This window comes from Diaporthe citri (genome assembly GCF_014595645.1).
Source record: "Diaporthe citri strain NFHF-8-4 chromosome Unknown scaffold_2, whole genome shotgun sequence".
Taxonomy (NCBI): Eukaryota; Fungi; Ascomycota; class Sordariomycetes; order Diaporthales; family Diaporthaceae; genus Diaporthe; species Diaporthe citri.
Window position 1 is genome coordinate 5,702,370 of NW_025064847.1, and position 20,914 is coordinate 5,723,283.

General features: G+C 52.3%; 5 protein-coding genes across 5 annotated transcripts; 2 read left to right on the forward strand and 3 right to left on the reverse strand.

Moving 5' to 3' along the window:
* Positions 1-422: 422 nt before the first annotated feature.
* Positions 423-8,241, reverse strand: INS49_007118 (uncharacterized protein; the record flags this gene model as incomplete). The annotated part of the gene is made up of 4 exons (XM_043167883.1): positions 423-4,550; positions 4,626-7,384; positions 7,460-7,546; positions 7,617-8,241. 4 exons carry the CDS (start codon positions 8,239-8,241, stop codon positions 423-425), a joined length of 7,599 nt encoding a protein of 2,532 aa, XP_043029027.1.
* A 1,134-nt stretch (positions 8,242-9,375) lies between these two features.
* On the forward strand, positions 9,376-10,793 carry INS49_007119 (uncharacterized protein; the record flags this gene model as incomplete). Its single annotated transcript, XM_043167884.1, has 3 exons — positions 9,376-9,402; positions 9,480-10,141; positions 10,214-10,793. 3 exons carry the CDS (start codon positions 9,376-9,378, stop codon positions 10,791-10,793), a joined length of 1,269 nt encoding a protein of 422 aa, XP_043029028.1.
* Positions 10,794-11,278: 485 nt separating this feature from the next.
* INS49_007120 (uncharacterized protein) lies at positions 11,279-11,830 on the reverse strand (the record flags this gene model as incomplete). The annotated part of the gene is made up of 2 exons (XM_043167885.1): positions 11,279-11,613; positions 11,692-11,830. 2 exons carry the CDS (start codon positions 11,828-11,830, stop codon positions 11,279-11,281), a joined length of 474 nt encoding a protein of 157 aa, XP_043029029.1.
* A 1,163-nt stretch (positions 11,831-12,993) lies between these two features.
* Positions 12,994-14,403, reverse strand: INS49_007121 (uncharacterized protein; the record flags this gene model as incomplete). Its single annotated transcript, XM_043167886.1, has 1 exon — positions 12,994-14,403. The coding sequence occupies one exon, from the start codon at positions 14,401-14,403 to the stop codon at positions 12,994-12,996; it is 1,410 nt and encodes a 469-aa protein (XP_043029030.1).
* A 4,919-nt stretch (positions 14,404-19,322) lies between these two features.
* Positions 19,323-20,884, forward strand: INS49_007122 (uncharacterized protein; the record flags this gene model as incomplete). The annotated part of the gene is made up of 3 exons (XM_043167887.1): positions 19,323-19,485; positions 19,537-19,915; positions 19,972-20,884. The coding sequence occupies 3 exons, from the start codon at positions 19,323-19,325 to the stop codon at positions 20,882-20,884; spliced, it is 1,455 nt and encodes a 484-aa protein (XP_043029031.1).
* Positions 20,885-20,914: the final 30 nt, after the last annotated feature.

Consider the following 20,914-nt stretch of genomic DNA (forward strand, 5'->3'; position numbering starts at 1 on the left):
CTGGAGCCTTAGGCCATAGTTCTCTGGAGATGCGTCATTTCATCGGGTACTGACCATGGCTTCTAATATATTCGTACTGTGTAATACAGGAGTTGCTCCATTCTCATGGACACTGATTTCTTGCTGAGCTACCAAAACATCCAGGCTAGCTTCCTCAAACTTGCCTGCACACACTCTCTCGGACACTGCTTTATGAAACCGGTACACTGTGACAGACTGTGGTATTATACCTACGTAATGAACCTTGATAAATTGATCAGGTAGAACTAAAATCTCCGAATCTATTCCTAAATAACAAATACAGGAACTTGCAGAAGTGAAATTGATGACTGGAAGTGATACCTCCGATTCTTTTAGGAGCTTTACCGGGTCTGTAAGCTAGCGTGTCCTAGTAACACGGGCGCAAGATTAGGCGCTGGTGGTCAATCCGATGCTTTCGGCTGATTGTTCTCTGGAATGCCAGTCTCAGATACGACAACAGTGGCAAGCCCTTCCATTACGGTATCGACGAGGTCAGAGATGGAACCGCCCCCGAGGATCTTAAGGGTAGGCACATTGACTCCAACCTCCTTGAGGAACCAGGCGCGCATGTCAACCGCCACCAGCGAGTCGACGCCCAGTTCCACCAGAGTTGTCGACTCGTCGAGCTCGCTTTCCTCGGGGAGGCGCAGCACACGCTTCAGCTGGGCGAGGAAGCCCGCACTGACGATGGCGCGGGCCGCCTCGGTATTCTGGGCCGATTCAAGCTGGGCCTTGACCTGCATGACCCTGCCTTTGCTTGAGCTCTGAGAAGCGACTTTGCCATCCTCTCGCTTGATGAAGTGGCAGAACTTGACGTCTCGGCGGTGGGCGGCAATGACTTCAACATCGGCAGGTAGATAGTTGATGCCCATGACAACTTCGGCAGGGCCTCTCGCCTTATTGTCAGGTCGGCCGCTCAGTATAGCTTCTGCGAACAAGGTATGAAAGTCCTCTTCGCTACTGTTGATATAGCCCAAGTACTTGAAGTAGTCAAAGTCGAAGCCACTTTCCTCCCGCGCCGCAAAGCCAACGCCTTTAACAGCAGGGATGACCATGGCGGACCCAACGACTCCGCGCCTGTCCCGTCTATTGCATACCAGAGATGTCATGAAATTGTTGGCAGCTGAATAGTTGCTTTGGCCTGTCCATCCGATAACCGCAGTAATACTCGACGCGACAATAAAGAAGTCCAAGGAGCTGTCGTCGTGGAACAGATCGTCCAGCAGCTGTGTTCCCAGCACCTTGGGCTTGGCAACTTTTTCAAACTGCTCATAGCTCATATTGGCGAAGAGCCTGTCATCCAAAACCATGGCGCCGTTGACAATGCCACCGATTGAAGGAAGAGTGGCCATGATGGTGTCTTTCATGGCGCGAAGCGACTCGCCAGATGTGACGTCGACGGACATGGCTTTGACTACAGCGCCAGGATACTTGCTTTCCATATCGGCGATGAATCTCGGATTGACCCTGGGGTTTCGACTGGTTAGGACGATATGACGAGCCCCATGTGCCATCATCCACCCGGCAAGAGACTGGCCGAGTTCGGTCGCCATTCCGATGAAGACGTAAGTCTTGTCTGCACCGAAGAGAATGCCGGAGTCGATCGGCTGAACCTTGACATCCACCTGATCGGCATTCCAGTCGACCACAGCCAGGCCCTCCCTGACAGCAGTGCGGTCAACAACATCCCCGAGGGCTATGGAGCTGTCCTCTGTCGTGGATAATGACACCGAGCCGCCGCCCTCACCAGAATCGTACCAAGCATTTCTTAGCATCAGGGCCACCACGGTCGCCACAGCCGCATCAGTAGTGCAACCAGTGGTCATACCACAGCCCACCGTACTGCTCAGCAGCGCCTCCTCCGAGATCCTGAGACATGAGGCCGGCAAGAACTTGGAGATGGCAACTCTCAGAGCCTCTGACCTCGCACCGCGCGAAAAGTGTACAAAGACAGCGGTGTTCGCTGGCACCACCTCTTGGATGAGATGCCGGGGATTGTCGGGATGGAGAAAGACAGGCTCCGAGCCGTCAAGTCCTTTCAATCCCCTGTCTCTTGCAGGCCGCGACGACGTAAACCTCGCGCTGACACGCTTGCGGTTGGCTTTGGCTAGAATAGCCAGGCGCACTTGAGGATGGGACTCGTTGACGAGTAGCGTGCTTCCAGCAGGGGCCAGGGCGAGTATCTGCTCGGCAACCAGGTTGGAAGCCACTGATACCAGCGCCGACGCTGAGGGAGCGTTGGCTATGGGAAGACAGCAGGGTGCAGGAATGCTGGCAGGAGACGACGCACAGCCAGATAGTGCCAAAACCACCTCCGCCGTCTCGACATCGACTCCAGCACAGACGCGGAAAAACCCATAGTGGCCGACGGCCACACTCTGTAGAAGTGAGTGGGTAATTCTGATTGTTCGATACTCGGCGAGAGACCCTGGCGGTCTGATCAGTTCCAACGGTGATACATCCTGCAACTCAAAAGAAAGGTCCTGAACGCCAGCTAGCCGGATTGTGTCCTTGGCTGTATTGACAGGCTTCATGACATCGCGACGGTGGGAATTGTACCGCAAATTCTTCTCATGGTCAGGCTGAACCCTGGTGATGAGTTGGCGTCCATTTTCAACAAAGATTTCAGGCTCTGCCGTCCATAAGAAGGCACCGGTATCCGTGCCCCATGTATGAAGCATGAGCTGCCTCAGAAGTGCTTCGACTAGGACAAGTGCTGTGTCTGGTTGAATGCCGAACTTGTCGTCCAAATCAAACACTTGTACGTTCAGATCAGGGTACTCATTGGTGACAGTCCTGATAATACCATTCATCATGTAGCTGAAGTGATTCGAATCGCGGGAGCCGCTGGTCGTCCAGACCACAGTGCCAGCAGTAGTCCACAGCGTCTTCAACGCCTCGAACCTGGAATTTGTCAAAGTTTCCAAGTAAGGCCTGTCCAAATCAGTCACGCAGAGGACGGCGACCGACCCATCAATGGAGCTCGACTGGGCCATGGCGGAGCAGGCGTAATCTTCGACAGTACGAAACACTTCTTTGCGCCGAAAGCGGCATCCAACAGCGGCATAAATCTGCCACGCCAGCTCCTGAATGGGCTCAGTAATCCCACCGATAATGGCCAGTGCATCCGTCCAGATGCCAGGTGGGAGGCCCGCCGCGGCCAGGGGCTCGCGCAGCAGGTTGACCTTGTCATCGATGGCCTGGGCAACAAAAACGTTTGTGGGAAGAGAGGCACTGATATCTGATGTCACAGTATCGATGCCGCTGAAGCCAGCCTCCCTTAACGTCGCATCCCATTGCGGTAAAGCAAGCAGAGGCCCCCAAGGGCGGTCTGTGTCGGCGCCGATCCACCAGTCCGGCAGTGTGCCGAGCGTCATTCCGCTGAAGAGCAGGTCGGTGGAAGTGAGCTCGGCAACGACGAGGAACCCACCGGGCTTTAACAGCTTGCGCACGTTGGCTAAAGAGCCTTTGACATCCACCGAGGTGTGTAGCACATTCACAGCGACCACCACGTCATGAGAGCGCTCGCTGAAGCCCTGAGCGGATGGCTCCTGGTCCATATCAAAGGTTTTGAACGCCATACGGTTGGCCTTTTCCACAGATCGTTCGTCATCTGGCAGAAATAGACTGGTGGAGACGTCAGTGAAGGTTGACGACGAGTAGCCCTGAAATTTAGTCTCCAGCACTGCGCCTGTGGTGGTACCTATGCCGGCGCCGATCTCGAGAATGTTCGCGCCGGGGAATCGATGCGAAATCTGGCCCATAATGCGAGCAATCCAGCGAAAGGTGGGGCCGTAGAAGAGGGCGTCCTCGGCGAAGAAGGCGCGCAGTAAACCATTCTGGTCCATATGATCTACCATAGACTGGCCCTCCCGAATCGCATCAACCAAATTGTCGCCGACCACCTGCACGAAGCGGACGTCCTTACGGTCCGAGTACCGCGCCAGGAGAGGGTCGATCTCTTTGCTGGTATCGTTGTTGCAGGAGTCTGGCACCTTCTCACTCTTGCCGCTGCTTATGATGTCTACCATGCGGTCACACCAGGCCAGGTAATGTTGATAGTGTGGGAGGAGGTTGAAGCGCTCCTCAGCAGGAATGGCGGCCGCTGCATTACGTATGTACCAGTACGATATGCGGTCAACATCTTTGTACAGCTGCACCTGGTAGGCAGACAATAGCTCTCCGGCACTGGCCTGCTCGCCATCTGGCTTGCTCACAGCATACGTGAGGCGCGAGAACATAGGCTCGTCATCTTTAGCGGTGGCTCGAGAGAAGGGAACAAATGACACACCCTCCAACTGAATGAAACCCTGTGGATGTTCGCTTTCTTCGGTGTCTAGGTAGATGTCCCCCACAATCTTGGACGATTCCTGACTTCGGACCGTACTTTTGTAGCTCACGCGTGACTCGTTGCCTCCATCGCCCAGCGAGGTGAAGAAGGTGTTGATAGTAATGGTATCCACTGAGACAGGCATGTAGAGAGAACAAATCCGGCCATCGCCCGGGAACGACCATGCAGCAAAGATAGTCTGCGAGGGCGCCGGTCAGAAAACGGGAATATTCAAGAGAGAGTATTGAAGAAATCAGCACAGAGATGTCCTTACCTGTAGAGCAGAATCTAGCATACCAGGATGCAGGATAAGGTCGTCATACCACGCGGAAGAAGACTGATCAACCAGCTTACCCGCGCTGTACCCGGGCTTACGTGTAATGTTTGAAAGGCCTCGGAAGGGAGGCGAATAGTCGTAACCGATTAGGGACAGATTCTCGTAGAAATATGCCTCAGGGACATGTGCCAAGTTGTAGGCACTATCCTTCGCCGGAGGCAGCGCGTTGGGCTCGGGTCGAGAAAGCTGGGCCTGTGCCTTACCCTTGGCGTTGAGCACGATTCTGGTCCCCCTGCCCTCGGGCACGGAATAACAAGCCCAGTCTGCCATTAAACGGCCATCAACTCTCGAGACAGAAGACACACTGAAGATGGTTTCCACGCTGGCAGAGTCATCGTTGAAAGTAATCGCGCTCGGAATCTCGACATTGGTGAGCTTCAGCATGCTGATATTAACAGCAACGTCGCGGCCATAGTCGTGGGCGAGGTGAAGCGAGTTAATGGCCTCGATCGCCATGCTCACGTATGCAGTAGCCGGGAACACCAACTGGCCTTGCAACATATGGCCCCTGAGCCAAGGCATTTCGCTGGGTCGCAGTACGTTGCGCCATTGGAATTCCCCAGGTGTGAGAGCCTCTGAGCATGGCATTCCCAGTACAGGATTCGGCACTTCCCTCTCGGCCCTGTGCTTGTACTGATTGGCAACTCGGCTATCGTGCCAGAAGGTTTGCCGGTGATCGAACGGATATGGAGGCAGGTCGGTGATCACACGCCACTCGTCATGTTTAAGCCTTCCGGACAACAACGCCTGTACGGCGGTGAAGTGCACACTCTCGTCACCTAGTCGGGCCCAGATGTAACCGAATGCGGCGCTCAGTTGCTCGACGTCGTCTCTATCACGAGCAAGCAGTCCTGTGTAAGGACAGTCCGCGCTGACAGCGGCCAACGCTGGACCTTTGAGTGCAGGATGGGGTCCAACCTCAACGGCCAAGTCAAATGAGCCAGACGTCTCAACGGCGCTCGCCAAAGCACCGGAAAACAGGACCGGCTTGCACATATTTTCAACCCAGTACTGGTTTTTCAGATCCTCCCCCTGCATCACCTTTCCCTCGTACACGCTGGAGTACCAGAGAGTACTTGAGAACTCTTGAGAGGTCTTTGCAAGTGGCTGTACACCACAGCCTTCCAGCGAGGCAAGGTAAGGCGCCGCGCACGTGGTCATGTGTGCGCTGTGATAAGCAGTGTCAACCTGAAGCTTCCGGGCAAACGTTCCCTGGGCTTTCAGAGTTGCTACTGCCTCATCCACAATGTCGGCATCGCCACTCAGTGTAATGCTCGAGGTAGAATTGACTGCGGCAACCTGCAGCCTGCCGGCAAACCTTTCCTCACAAAACGCAGTAGCGAGATCAAGAGAGGTACCAACAGCCATCATGGCCCCACGGGAGGCATGATGGAAGGGGCTTGCGGCCAACTTGGCGTGAAGACCACGGAAGTAAGCGATCAGGATAGCATCTCGAGCTGACACGAGACCAGAAGCGTAGGCAGCACCAATCTCTCCTGACGAATGTCCAACAACAGCGTGAAACGAAACGCCGGCAGAACGTAGAATGTCTACGAGGAGGATTTGCACCAAGGTACAGAGGGGCTGCGAGAGCGCAGCCTCAGTAATGCGAGATGTATCCTTGCCTGCTAGTAGCTGTTCCTTGAGCGTCCACGACGGCCGCTCTGCCGCGTTGGGGATAGTACGCAAAGCTTCGTCCATCTCATCAACGCGGCACGCAGCGAAAGATGATAACTCGATCAGGCGCGCCCCCATTCGAGGCCACTGCGCGCCCTGTCCCGTGAAGATACCGAGCACCTTCGGCTTTGCTTTGTTTGCACCAGATCGAATCCCCAGATCCGCCTGGCTTACGACAAGACCATCCAGCGACTTGATCGCTTCCTCTATGGTCGGTGAGGCAATATATGCGCGGTAGTTGAGCGTGGTGCGCCGTTCTTGTGCTGTATAGGCAAAGTCCTCGAGGTTGACGCCAGGATTTGCCTTCAGATACTCGAGATGGTCCGACAGCATGGCCCGAAGAGACCACTCAGAAGTAGCCGAGAAGATGAGTGGAGTGAAAAGGACCTGGCCCGGTGGAGCAGACTGGGATTCGGGAATGTGTTGCTCCAATATACAATGGGCGTTGGTGCCACCAAAGCCGAAGCTGTTCACACTTGCTCTCCGTACCTGACCATCAACAGTTCTTGGCCACGGCTTTGCCGCTGTCGGGATCATCAGATTCTCATAGAAGGGAGTGATCTTTGGGTTAAGTGTTTGGAAATGTAGATTCGGGGGGATGACACCGTGTTTGAGCGCCAAAGATGTAGCTATAACGCTTGCGATGCCGGCAGTGCCCTCAGTATGACCTATAATCGTCTTTATCGAGCCCACGAGTAACTTTCCGACCTCTCCTGTGGCAGGAAACAGCGCCCGCGCGATGGCCCCGGCCTCCTGCGGGTCACCAGCTTGTGTGCCGGTACCGTGAGCCTGGAAGAATTGTGGGCGATCGACGATGTTGTTGATAGGATCCAAACCCGCGCGAGCGTAGCACTCGCGGATCAAGGCGGCCTGGGTAATGTTGCTCGGAATGGTCAGGCCTGGTGCAGCGTGGCCATCTTGGTTGACAGCCGTCTCTCGGATCACGCACTCGATCGGATCATTGTCAGCAAGCGCCTGCGAGAGAGTTTTGAGCAGGACAACCGCCACGCCTTCTCCACCTGCAAAATTGAGGATTTAGTGTCAACCCATCAAGAAAGCACCCCCGTGAGAAGGACGGAAGTGGGGTCTCATACGTGCATATCCATCGGCCGCATCATCCCACATAGCGCAACGACCAGCTGGCGAGAGCATCCCTAGATTGCTTTCGGAGATGAGCACAGCTAAAAAGAAGCAAGAATAAAAAGTCAGTGACCTTGGAAAACAGAGGCTCAAGGTAAGGATCACACGTACCTGGACTCAGAATCAGGTTTGTTCCTGCAGCCACCGCCATCTTGGACTTGCCGCTCCGTAAGGTCTGTACTGCTTGATCCAGAGCAACCAGGCTACTAGAACAAGCCGTATCCACACTCATACTAGGACCGTGCCAGTCGAAGTAATAGGAGATACGGTTTGCCACGATAGCTCTCTCGATGCCAGTGGCAGCGTACCGCGGCAAGGTCAGCCAGTCCCGGTTCAGGACGTAGTTGTAATCATCGGACATCTGGCCCACATACACAGCTGTATCCGAGCCGCGAAGAGAGTTTATTGGTTGTCCTGAAGCGCAGAGACCATCGTAGACTACCTCCAATAGAATCCGCTGTTGCGGGTCCATAGCTTCTGCCTCTGCGGGCTGAATGTTGAAGAAGTTCGCATCGAACCGCGTGATGTCATTTTCCAACCAATAGGACTTGGAGGCGTTTGTGGTGCCACTGTGAGTGCCAACAGGATTATAGAAGGGCTCAATGTTGAACCGATTTGATGGTGGCTTGCTGCTCAGATCCCGGGGACGTTGAAGAAGTGACCAAAGTTTGGACGGTGTGTCGGCACCCCCAGGGAATCGGCATGCTGTGCCGATTATGGCGATTGGCTCGCTCATGGTCGATAGAGTTGGCGAGATCTGGATACGAAGACTGGTGATGATGGCAATGTAGATCCCTGAGAACCTAGCAGAACCAAGGTTGACGACCTTCAGATTCCTATGCTTGGAAGAGCTTGTCGAAAGATTCCGGGAAAAACTGTAACAGTTTGGGTGAATGTAAAAGAAGCTAGAGGTAGAGAATTAAGTGTGTCCTGGTCACCAAAGTAGCTGAAGCTATTGACAGTTTGCACGAACGACTGGTAATTTCTCAAGAAGCACTTTATAACGAGTTCTACCGAATCTGTGTCCGAGGCGTGATGTTACAAGTTCTTCCGCGCGAAGACGAAGTTCATTATCATGGAGGATAGGAATGGGATTCGCAGGCTCGGAATCCTAGATTGTGTCGAATAGCGACATGATAAGACACTACTACCTGACTCTAGCCGCAACTGTTCTGCTTCTGGGCCCTGGAATGATGGCCTGGGTGTGATTTCGGGGGCCACAGGAACAGGATCCCGTTGCGACTATTGGTATCGGAGCGTCGCTTGGCCGCCCCCAATGACATACGAGTGAGATCGGCGCTGACTCTACCAGTGTCCGGATTCATGCCACCGAACAAGCATTGGACTTCCCCTTTGGGACTTTGATGACCCTAACTCCGATATGTACACCAGTCGGATGTGCAAAGTGATATCATCGATACTTACATGACTGTTCGCTTTCTTCCATCCCCGGAAGACTACATCCTAGCCTACTCAGGCAAGTAATCTAGCTCTGGCTTTGGGAGAAGGGACATCCTCAGATATTGTAACCGCGAAACATAAACATGAGCTGTTAGTATCCGTCAGCGCCCTCTTTTTGGAAACAGCGAGCGATCCCAACTTTCATGAACTCAGCTGCCAACGCCATTTAAGTCACCAGAACACGACTAACACGACTAAATTACTCAAATTTCAACCCACATCTTGATCTAAGCGCTTCCACGCTTAATACTTAAGAATCTCCTCAGCCGTTTCATTGGACAGCCATCTGGGAGGGCGAATAGACGACAGGGAGATACCACCAGGATCGGCCTTGCAACAATTTAAAACGAACACCTTCACCGCACAGAGTTTGGTTTTGGTTTCAGAGACGGACCAATAATACCAAAAAATGTCACCTCCCAAGCAAGTAGTCATAGTGAGTAGAGCCAATGGTTCCATCCACTAACGTACTCAGGATCGAATCGTTTTTAGAAGTCGCTAACCTGACAACAGGTCGGTGGCTCCATTGCGGGCTTGCTACAAGGCCTTCAACTCAAGCGTCTAGGCAGTGAAGTCGTCATGCTGGAGCAAGACCCAAGCAAGGAACGGCATAACCACGAATCTGGAATAACTATTGGCCCGAGCGTTGTCGCCCTGCTGGACAAATATGATGCTGCCGGTCGACCAGTAGCCATCCCAGGAGACTTCTTAAGTGCTTCCTGGCGAAAGCACCTTTGGGTGATCAATAGGCCGTGGCATTCAGAGATGAGCAACTGGGGCTGCCTCTACAACGTACTTCGCGCCAACTTTGACGGCATGGTCTCAGCAGCGGTGCCGGTTGCGCCCGCTCCGAGAAAGGGTGATGGCAAGGTCGAGTATCGCTCCGGCCAGCGGGTGAGGGGCATATTCGATGACGCGGACAAGCGCAGAGTCACCGTGGAGTTCACAGACGTGACCACCGGTGTGAAGGGGAAGCTGACCGCAGACCTCGTTCTTGGCGCGGACGGCGCACACTCCACCGTCCGAAGTCTGATGGGTGCCAGGGAAGGGAGGGACTACGCTGGGTACATTGCCTGGCGAGGAACTGTCCCGGAGCGCCTGCTGTCAAAGGAGGCTGCTGAGTTCTTCTCCAACCGGCTGAACTTCTGTCTGCTCAGAGGGACTTATCTTATAAGGTGACTTCTTTGCTTAAATTGGGTTCTCCTCCTGTGAAACCGAACTGAAAGACGAAACTGACACAGTTTTAGCTACCGCATACCTACTGAGGAAGGCAATCTGGAGCCAGGCAAGCGTCTCATCAACTGGGTCTGGTACTTCAAGGTACAAGATAACACACCCGACATGGCCAAGATCTTCACCGATGTGAATGGTGTAGTCCATCACAACACGGTACCCCAGGGCCTAGTAAGTCCCAAGATCTGGGCCGATCAGAAGGCGCGATACTTTGATCAGTTCATTGAACCTCTCGCCGAGGTTGTGTCCAAGACGCAGACACCGTTCGTCACCAAAGTAGGAGATGCTGAGTGCCGTGCGGCTAGCTTTTACGACGGCCGAGTCATCCTAGTAGGGGACGCCTTCGCCGCCCACAGCTCGCACATGGGCATGGCTTCCGAGCAGGCCGCAAGACACTGCTGGCAAATGGACAGAGTATGGCGTGGAGACATCACACAGGAGCAGCGCGACCGGGAAGCGACGTTTTATGCCAAGAGATACTTGTTGATTAACAGAATGATTGGTCTGGGCGGCATGGAATGGTTCCTCACGTTGCTTTGGACAGTCTTCGCTTATGCGTGGCTCATGTTCCTGCACCAAATAGGTCGTGTCTAATGTCGCGAACAGGAATGAATATTTTACCCAGCCACAGAGGTAGTCAATACATTATAAATCCACAGTTGACCAGGCTTAAGTTTGACTGCTGCAATAAAGCTCAAGACCAAGTTGTTGCACTAAAAGGTGGTATGGCGTGTGACGATTACGGCGTCGCTTTTTGCGGTACGAGTCAACTTCAAGTTCATCGAAAAGCAGTGTTTCACCAAATTTTCCATATTTTGTTGTGTACTGGAAAATGTTCTCGAAATTTAATCAATTGTGCATGGTTGGATCCATCCAAGTGACGAAAAGAGAAAAGAGATTCTTCGATCCTGGAAATTCGGATTTTCAGTAGATCTAGGGTACTAATGTGAAGGCCTTCGATACTATACAATGCCTCGGTTACATTACTCCGCGTTACAATGTACCATGTCCATGACAAGAAAACCTCAGTTCCACGCCCTTCCCCCCCCCCCCCCTCCCTCCCACAAAGACCTAACGCCTCAGGTAGGAAGGGGAATGCTATAACAATCGACCGTAGCCATCGGTCTATCAGCACTCAAAGACGGCTGCGCCAGTATGTAGGTCTTTTGGAGATCCTCGTATTGACCGCCGACCATCAGCTTCAGTCTTGTGTTTTGAATCTCGGTGAGGCCGACGCCGGACTCCTCCATGTAGAAAGGCGAGCCATCGCTGGCATGACCGTACGCGTAGACGAAAGTTAATTTTGCCTTGGCCTCATTGCTATCATGTGTGTTGCCGATATGAATCGGGGCAGCGAAGCCGCCGTCAATCGTGCCGGTGAAGGAGGGGCCCGAGATGGTTCCGCCGACAATGGCTAGACACGGTTAATTTTATAGGTATAATAATAATAATATCTGGACAGATTAACATAGGTCTGTAAGTTATAACTCACGTTCGACGTAGCGAGTGCCGCCCTCCAGGAGTGGAATAGGGCCGACAGTCTGCCCAAGACTCACTGATGCGCTAAAGAGGTATGTGGGTGATGGTATCTTTGCATTGGGAGCCTGTTGTTCGTTGTTTGAGGATGTCATCGTAGAACTTTTGCTTAAGAAGACAACACTAACGGGTAACTCGTGGGTTGTTTTAATTGTAATTAGTTTTGGGCAACAGCAAAGACGCCTTGGCCCTGTATCAAATCTAATATCCTCCGTTTCCTACCATTACTCATACAGCAACAAAAAGCACGCTGTCTATTCTAATCACCATCGATGGTCGTTAAGCGGAGCTCATCTAGATGCATAGTCTCCGGAATGTGAAAGTGGGAATTCGGCGAAGAAATTCCTGCTGCAAGTCGGTAGAAAAATATGAGTAAGCCTTCGGAATCGGTGGTATTCCCAAAGCAGAAAATGTGTCTGACAGGAAGACTCCATTTGATGTTGTATCACCCCCCTCCGAATCACCTTCGGCGTTATTGCGGCAATTCTAGAAGCCTGCATACCTGGTATTCTGGATATCCTACAGTACATTTGATTTCATTCGGTCCACAAATACCATATGTCCGCATGCTTGAAGCTCTAGAGTCATACTAATTGCAAATCTATTGCCTTGTCCCCGATCCCTGCTTTTATGCTAGCTAGCCATCTCGGGTTGCGTGTATAACTTTAGAAACCGATGCAGACACAGCCGATGTACTTCCCCCGATCTGCATTTTCGTCTGGCCGATTCTATCCAGTTTAGGAGAATCCTGTTGTCCAACACACGAGACGTCACTGTTGGCTTCTGTTACCAGCAAGCTGCCAGTGCTGCGTTGGCATGTAATCCATTGCTTTTGACCAAGTACTCCGCATATACCTGGAATGCGCCTTGTGTAGCCTACATGCTGCAGCAGATCCAAATGGCTCAGCGCAGATCCAATCGGGGATTCTTTTTCTGGACAGAGTAGTACTCAGCCTAGTGAGAGTTGAGGACTCGGGGAACCAGTGCTTGAAACGGACTGTTGAGTCATCAGCCGAGTTACCATGCTTGGTGCAAAGGAATAATTCCAGTATAAAACCCCTATCTGTTGGAAAACCCGACAGGAAATTCACGTAGTGAGACTGTACGTGTGGTGGAGTTGGATCACATTCGCGCCCAGAGAGATGCAGCCAAATCACATTGATTCTTATCAGCACTGCGCCCATCGTAAGGCCAATGCCGTCGAATACTAAGCAACGTTCATCATACAAATACTGACCAGAATTATATACGGTACGAATCATCTCTCCTCATACCTCTTAAGCATCGCCTCAACATTAGAAACTTTCTCCTTCAGCTGTCCCGTGTGCTCCTCCACAGACTTGTACAAACGTCGATCCGTCAGCGAGTTCATCAGGCTGCCTTCAAACAAAATAGCTCTCTCTCCATCATTGATAACACTCCCCTGAAAGCTCGAAGCTTCACACCCTTTCCCACCAGCATCGGCTTGATGGATCGCAGCAACCCTCACGTCAGCTGGTAGACCCAACACACCCTCTACCCTGCCCAGGAGGCCCAGCATAAGAGACACAGCCTTCCTTATGGGGGCCCAGCCCGCACAAAGACAAATTGGCCGCAGTTGACTGAGCCGCAGGCCGCGGTACGCGTTTATGTCCCATGGCGCAAGTCGCGGTGAGTGATACGTCTCATTTGCGGCGAGTAGATATTTCAGATGGTCGTGCAGATAGTCAAAGACAGATGAGTAGACGCGCATGAGCTTCATGTAGCAGGTCAATGTGAGCAGAATCAAGGGCATGTCCCGGGCAGAGGGGTCGTCTTGGTGGTCGTGGAGTATAGCGGAGAGGAAGCGCTGTGAGAGGGAGAGGGCATCGCCGATGGGGAAGTTGTCTATCTCCGAGGGGCTGTACGCGGGGAGAGCAGACAGATCGTTTTCGTACTGTGACAGTGAAGATACGAGGGCTGCGAGCTCCAACAGGGACCCGGCGGGATTCGAGATCGTGGTGTCCGTGTCCATTGCATCCTCCATGGTGGTGGGCGCAGCCGCGATGGGAGGTGCGTGTTTGGGGCCAAGCAACAAATCTTGCGCTTCCAGATAGCGAGCCATGGCGAAAGTGTTGGAATCAGTCTTGGCACTGGCCGTTATGCCGTCCGGGAGTTCTGGGATTTTCGTATTGAAGTCGTAGGAGTCTTCCGCCCCGTCGAGAAAGTTGGATGGCTCAGAGTGAGATAGAGGTAGGTCCAGGCAGAGCGAGTTGAATATACGGTCCTCATGACCCCATAATTCGGATGGCATCTCTGTCTGCGCATCAGCCGCATCACCATCCACTCCAACCATTACCGGCGTATCATTGCCAGGCACTTGGGCAAGTCGCGAGGGGCTTTGTTTCGTCTGAATCGATGAACCTGATGGAGATTCAATGTCGCACAGAGCAAAGGCGCTCATCCCCGGGATCGTTGCTGTTGCCAGTCCGGTAGTCTTTGGTAGAGCCCGGCTGTCAACATCGGACGACTGCTTATGGCGCCCCGCCCGCGAGCGATTACTGAAGATACACGACTTGCTCAGCTTAGCCCTCGAACATCGCTCGCATGGTGCGGGGGAATTTGTGCCCGAGGATGGTACACAGCGGAGTTTCTGGGTCCGGCACCGGTCGCACGAGGAACGGCGAGGAGTGTTGGCTGCTGCGTCCATAGCTGTGGCTAAGTACCTAGGTAGGTAACACTGACCCCCGTCGGTCAAGGTTGTCTGTGAATTGTTTCTTTTTGAGATCAGGCAACTTTGCCCCTAGTACACTCGAGCTTGACTAACAGAAGGTTCAGGCCGAGCCAAAATGGTGATATACCCTCTTCTTGACGTGCGGGTTGTAAGTAGGTGCAATCCTTCGTTCTAAAGCTGACGCGTGGCCCCCAACTTTCAACAACAGGACTCTACAATGTGTGCCATCACGGCCGAAAAAACTCTGCAGCAGTCAGAATCCTGTCACCGGGTATTTGCGATGTAAAAATGCCGCCTGGTCTTGACCCAAAAAAAGAAACCTCTCATTCCGTGGCTTGCGTTGCTGGAGGAGATCCTTCAATGTTGCTTACGACCATGACTTATCCCTAAACTGGTGTCAACAATCGCATAAAAAAGTCGCCAAGCAAATCCTCAGCACTGTCCGTCAGATGGGCTGCTTATACATCTCGTGTACGCCAGAGGCTTTCTTGGTGCCTTCTATTGGCTGCGAGGCGATGGAGAACAAACCTGGTAAGACCTCTGGAGAGTGCACTTTTATGTGTGGTGAGCTTCAGCTGTTCATGTGAATTACGCTGGCTGCGTGGCTTGGTAAAGTATCTCGGGTTTCCCAGAAGGATCTGGTTCTCTTCATCTATCGATGTACACTTGGCTCCCAGTGGCTGTGTTGCCCCCCAGGGTGCCATCCTCGCCAACCTTGTGTACCAAGACTTTTCGGTCCTTCTCCTTAGAGGCCGTCAAGAACCCGTACAACGAGGCTTGTGATTGTCTTCACGTCCGTGGATTACTGCGCATGGGTCGAGAAGGCCAAGATGGACGATCAAAGTTTACCTAAGCTACTAAGTATTCATTCACACGACCAAATACTCGACCAAATACTTCACCGAAGTCATGGCCGCTAGATGGCTGAATTATTTGCCAGATTTAGGTCGTGTCAGGCTGGAATGAAAAGGATCTGGTATGTGCCACCCGAATTCACGCAAGTCCTTGCTGTGTTGCCCCAGCTGCACTTGAGTGTGGCTTGATTTCCTGCCCCCCCTTGGAAAAACTGCAATACAGTGCGGATTTTGATTGCGGCATCCTGCAACTTGGCTGCCTGGCAGGAAGCGACCCAAACTCGGGGCAGTAATGCCGACCTATAGAAAACAGTAAATTGGTCGATCTATTCTATGCCTGAATTTTGTCAGCATCCATCCTATGCACTGCTGGCGCCACTTGCTCTATCCGGCCGTGCCAGCTACCCATCCGGTAAAACTGATACGTCATGACACCCGCGACAACATCTAGAGCGTTCCCTGTCCAGGATGCAGCAAGAACCCATACCAACGTTTGAATAGACCCACGACCACTGCGAAGGGCTTCATATTGGAACTTGCATCAAATGATTCTAATTGCCTTGTGATGAGAAAGATATTTTGCAATAGGTTTCCAAACCTCCCACTAGGCTGAAAGTTTCTCGGACCAGCGCTTTTCTCAGAGGCTTGAGGCCATCGGGCCCCAATCTGAACTGCTTCCCCGAACTGTTGCTTTTCACAGCCCACATATTTGGGCTTCCAAGTAGGCACAAAACGAACGGCTCGGAAACTGGCTTATCCACATCCTGACTGGGCCTCATGCGAGGCGATTCAGTCGGAGCTTGTGTCCCTAGGCACTGGAAGGCTCACATTTCGCCCTCAAGCATACCGCTCCGGCCTATCTTCTTACTGCAGCAACACTGTCCGGAAGATCGTTTGCAATTGGATCGATGGGCGATGTGGATGCACCGCTGCATGCGGTCGAAACTAAAACAGTCCAAAAGCAGTATCAAGATAGCAAGCCGGTCTGTTGATCCGACCTCACCAATTTCGGACTTGAACCTACACTTTTCGTACTTCTTTCGCCCCCGCCGTAGGTCTTGGAGTGTCTGCCATATAGAATCTGTCACGGAACCATCGCTGTTGACTGATATTGATGAGATCGGAAGGAGTTCATTCTTGCAGGTTGATCCCGATGGCTGTGGTTGGAGACGACTGATACGTGAGCTTACCTAGGTTAGACTGTGCAGCACTCATTCTAGTGTCAGCATACGGCAACATGAAGTCGATGTTCCAGCCAAATAAAGCGATTTTGGTGATTTCCGAAGATTGCACTTGAGCGTTGGTAGAAACGGTTCCTGGTGGCTTGATGGGTTGCCAGGTTTCCATCTCCGAGTCCCAAAAGAAGTAGGTTTGCGGCCATTGTTCATCGAATTTCCATGGAATCACTTCCGATGGCTTCTTCAAGACTGCCGCCTGCTAGATGGATCTCTGATCTAGTTCTCCATCATTGCCGTGGATCTGTAAGAGGCTTGGTTGAGTTGGCACTGGGCCATATACAGAAGACTGAGAGGAAGAGGAGGGGTGCTATCAGACAGAGTTGGGGAGGGAGCTTGTTTAGATCACTTAAATAGTTTGGGTTTGAAGAAACATGAACGCCATTTGTAACACGTCAATTAGTTACAATGCAGCGGTTCTTCTGTCTCCTGTCTGCCGATGATTGCACTGGCTCGGATCACCGTTCAACTCTATATAACCTTATATGCATGGCCAGAGGAAGTCAAGGCTGGCGCAGCGGCTGTGGGCAGGTCAGTTGGGCCCGTACACACCCCTGCAGGTGCCCACTTATCGGTAAGACCCTCCTGGCTGACAGCTGCAGCCCAGAGGGCCCCCCCTCCGAAGCCCTCCATTCTTCTTTCCTTTCTTTTCTTCTTAAGGCCAGCCTACTCTTCAAATTCATATAATTCGGTGCACATTTAGAGCTCTCGTGCCGTGAAAACCAAGTGACGCCACAGAGGACTCGTTTAGTTATGTATTAAATCCGTACCTGTGGAGGAGCGACGGCGCAAAGATTTTGCTTTCTGGACCTAGCTCTTCAAACATTCCCAGGTGCAGCAACAGTTCAGGGAAAGGGGGAGCTGTGCAATGAACCGGCCAATGTAAACATTTCTAAGACAAGTGCCATCATGGCCAAGAATTGGACCGGATGAGGTTGGCTCTAGTTTTGTTGAAGTACCGCACATGTACCGCACATGTACCTGGGCGGCTTAGATACCTATCAAGCGACGCAGTCAGCAACCACATAACTTCTCCGAGGTCTTCGGAATAGACTACCTTTCGGCGATTTGCGTTCGGCATTCCCAGATGGGCAGCATCAGCATGAAAGCAAGCCTAGGTCTTGTGCAGTGCAGAAGTGTGTGATTCGGACCCTTTGCAGCACCAAATAGGCCTAGTGGGAGTATCCACTCGAACCACCAGTGTTTAATGGTTTTCCATGTGGCACCGGCAATCTCTTAATTCGGTCACCTACGCAGATACGCCGAAGACTCAGGTATTTCCGCATTTAATCTCGGAGCCCATTGAAAATGCTTACATTCCGCCAGCTCCTGTTAAGGTGCATGCAAGCTTTTCCTGGTCGCCGTTTCTGGGGGTCCTCCCCCCTTTTCCGGCTTCTTCTTGGCAACTTGAGCAAGTGTAGAACCGTCCTTCCTCGAATCTTTGTCCCCACCAGTCAGAATTCCACATCAGGTGAACCTCAGAGAGGCAGGGACAGCAAGGAACAAAGCAGTGTGGTTCCAGCCTCCATTTGCACCATGCATAATAGGCCAGACAGGGTTATTCATGTGCTACATGAATTTAGCAATATTGAATATAAGGGGGCCAGCCATCCAAGCTACAATTCTGAACTTCAGGCAGCCCTTATAAGCGGAGTTAACATATAAGGTTGCAAACTAATCTAGGTACTATGTCCAGATCATAAAGCTAATAGTAGCAAAGCGGCCTATGAAACTAGGAACCAGGAAGGCATTCAGGCTAGTAAAGGATAGCAGGTGGATAATAATATATATCTATTGCAGACAGGAAAAGAATTTGCGTTGGCCCACTGCAACCCCGGATTTCCTAACAAAATCTTGTCCATTAACTTTGACCCAACTCAATTCACGGCATTCTGATTTGGCTTCTTTTTAATGCATTCCGATGTTTGTCCAGAGTTTCTCTCCTTTTTTTCCTCCCTCTCTTGTTTTTTTCTCCCTTTTTTTAGCGTATTTGAGCAGCATTCTAAATCTGGTCTTCGGTATTCTCCATTTGGGCTGTATCTGAGGTGGCTGAAGCCTGCCAGTGCTCAAGTTAGAGGGAAAGACGCCGGCGGCAAAACCAAGAACAATCCTCTAGGTTTGAGCCAATGTCACAGTGACATCAACGGCACGCAGACAAGTCGCACAAGACGGGTATGTAGGAGTCTTTCACATAGGACTTCACCTGCTTCGTATCACCCAATAACAAATAGATCTATTACACAGCGTAAGCGACGACAACCGACATCCGTCACAAGAGCTTCCCCATTTTGCTTGGGACGGGCGACGTTCCATGCGTGCAAGTGTAAGCAAGCATAGCGTCCCACCCCGTGGGATTAAGTCAAATATCTCAGCTTTTGAGGCTGCGATCGCCACTACGCAAGAGCAGCGGCGATAGTCTTGGGCACAAGGAGTCGTCTCGATCTTGGAGGCAGGTAAGATATTGATTGTGTGAGTCTATGGTTGTACGACCAGAAGCAAAACAGCCCAGATGTACCGCACCTGTCTAACAACGTAGTCTGTCTGCTGGGCATTTTTTCTTATTTCTGAGTGTTACCAGGCAAGGGTTCGAGAACGGAAGGGATTTAGCGTCTGCTGTGTACTAGCCTTGTTAACGTTTTCTGGCTTGGCTCAACCCTGGTCAGGTCCCGGGATTAGTACAGTATGAACCTGCGTCATCGATCTTCGTTTCAGTCTAGCAGCCCTGCCTCACCCGTTCTCAGCTCTTGCCCTGTATTCCCAGTCAACCTTCTCACTTACAATATTTACTATAATTCGGCAAGAAATGATGTCGAATCATAATGAGCAATCACCGCTTTTACAGCACAGCAGAGAGCAGGATGGAGAAGAACCGCAGACCATCGAGTTCTCCAAGGAGGATGACGATAACCCCAAAGCGTGGTCGCGCTCCAAGAAGCTTACAAACATCGCAGTTATTGCGATGATGGCGAGTAAGCAAGCCATCGAAACACAAAAAAATGCTCCTTGCTGATACCTCAAAGTTCTCAGTCCACTCGCCAGCTCCATGTTCACGCCGGGTATCAACTCCATAGCCGAAGATCTCGGGACCACAATGAACGTCGTCATAGGTGCCACTACCGGGTTCACCGTGATGCTTGGGGTCGGACCTCTCATCCTTGCGCCCCTGTCAGAGACGTTCGGCCGGAGGACGCTGTATTTATCCTGCTTTTCAGTCTTCACGCTGCTCCAGATCCCGACGGCACTGAGCCCCAACGTGGAGACCCTGATCGCGATGAGAGTGCTCTCCGGCGCTGTGGGGAGTGTCGGCATAGCAAATGGTGGTGGGACGATCAGCGACATGTTTGAGCCTCACGAGAGAGCGGGTGTGTATGGCTGGTACCTGCTTGGCCCGCTGCTGGGGTGAGTCCTCCTATCTGCTTGTTCGATGATCAACACTAACTGGGAGAGTGCGACAGACCAACAATCGGACCTCTCTTCGGTGGCCTCATAGTCCAGAGACTCGGCTGGCGGTGGATCTTTTGGGTTTTGGCCATTATCTGTGGCATCAACACTCTTGCGGGTTTCTTCTTCCTGAGGGAGACCTATGCTCCCGTTATACTCGCCGCACGCCTGCGCAAACTTGAGGGCGACGGAGGTCAGCAGGGCAGATACCGCTTCGCTGGCCAAGATAATCGTCCTCTATCCTCCAGGCTTGCGACCGCCTTCTCCAGGCCGGTCCGAATATTCATCCAACCCATCGTTCTGACCCTGAGTCTCTATCAGGCTCTTATATTCGGTACGACCTATAGTCTCTACACTAACTTCGAGGCCATCTACAGCGGCATATACGGGTTCAACACGGAGCAAGTTGGCCTGCTGTATCTGTTCCCCGGGGTGGGTTTTCTGATCGCAGTCCGGCTCATCGTACCGCGTATCGACGATGTCTACAACGCCCTCACGCGCCGGAACAACAACATATCTAAGCCAGAATTCCGGCTCCCCTTGGCAAACATCGGCGCCTTTCTCGTTCCCGCCTCCCTGTTTTGGTTTGCGTGGACTGTAGAGGCCGAGGCGCCATGGTTGGCGACGATCGTCAGCACACTGTTCTACGGGGTTGGCCAGGTCTTGATTGTCAACTGCGTACAAAATTATTATATCGACTCGTTCGAGAAATACGCCGCGTCAGCCATTGCGGCTGGGGCAGTGTTTAGATCTGTGGTTGGGGGGATCACACCACTGCTGGCACCATCGCTATTTGACGCCCTTGGGTATGGGTGGGGAGTATCAGTGTTTGCCTTCCTGGCTGTCGCACTCGCCCCAGCGCCTGTGGTGTTCTACACATTCGGTGAAAGGATAAGGGAGAGGTACCATGTTGATCTCGACCGTTAACCGCGGGGCGTTGGGCTTGTATGAGGGTAC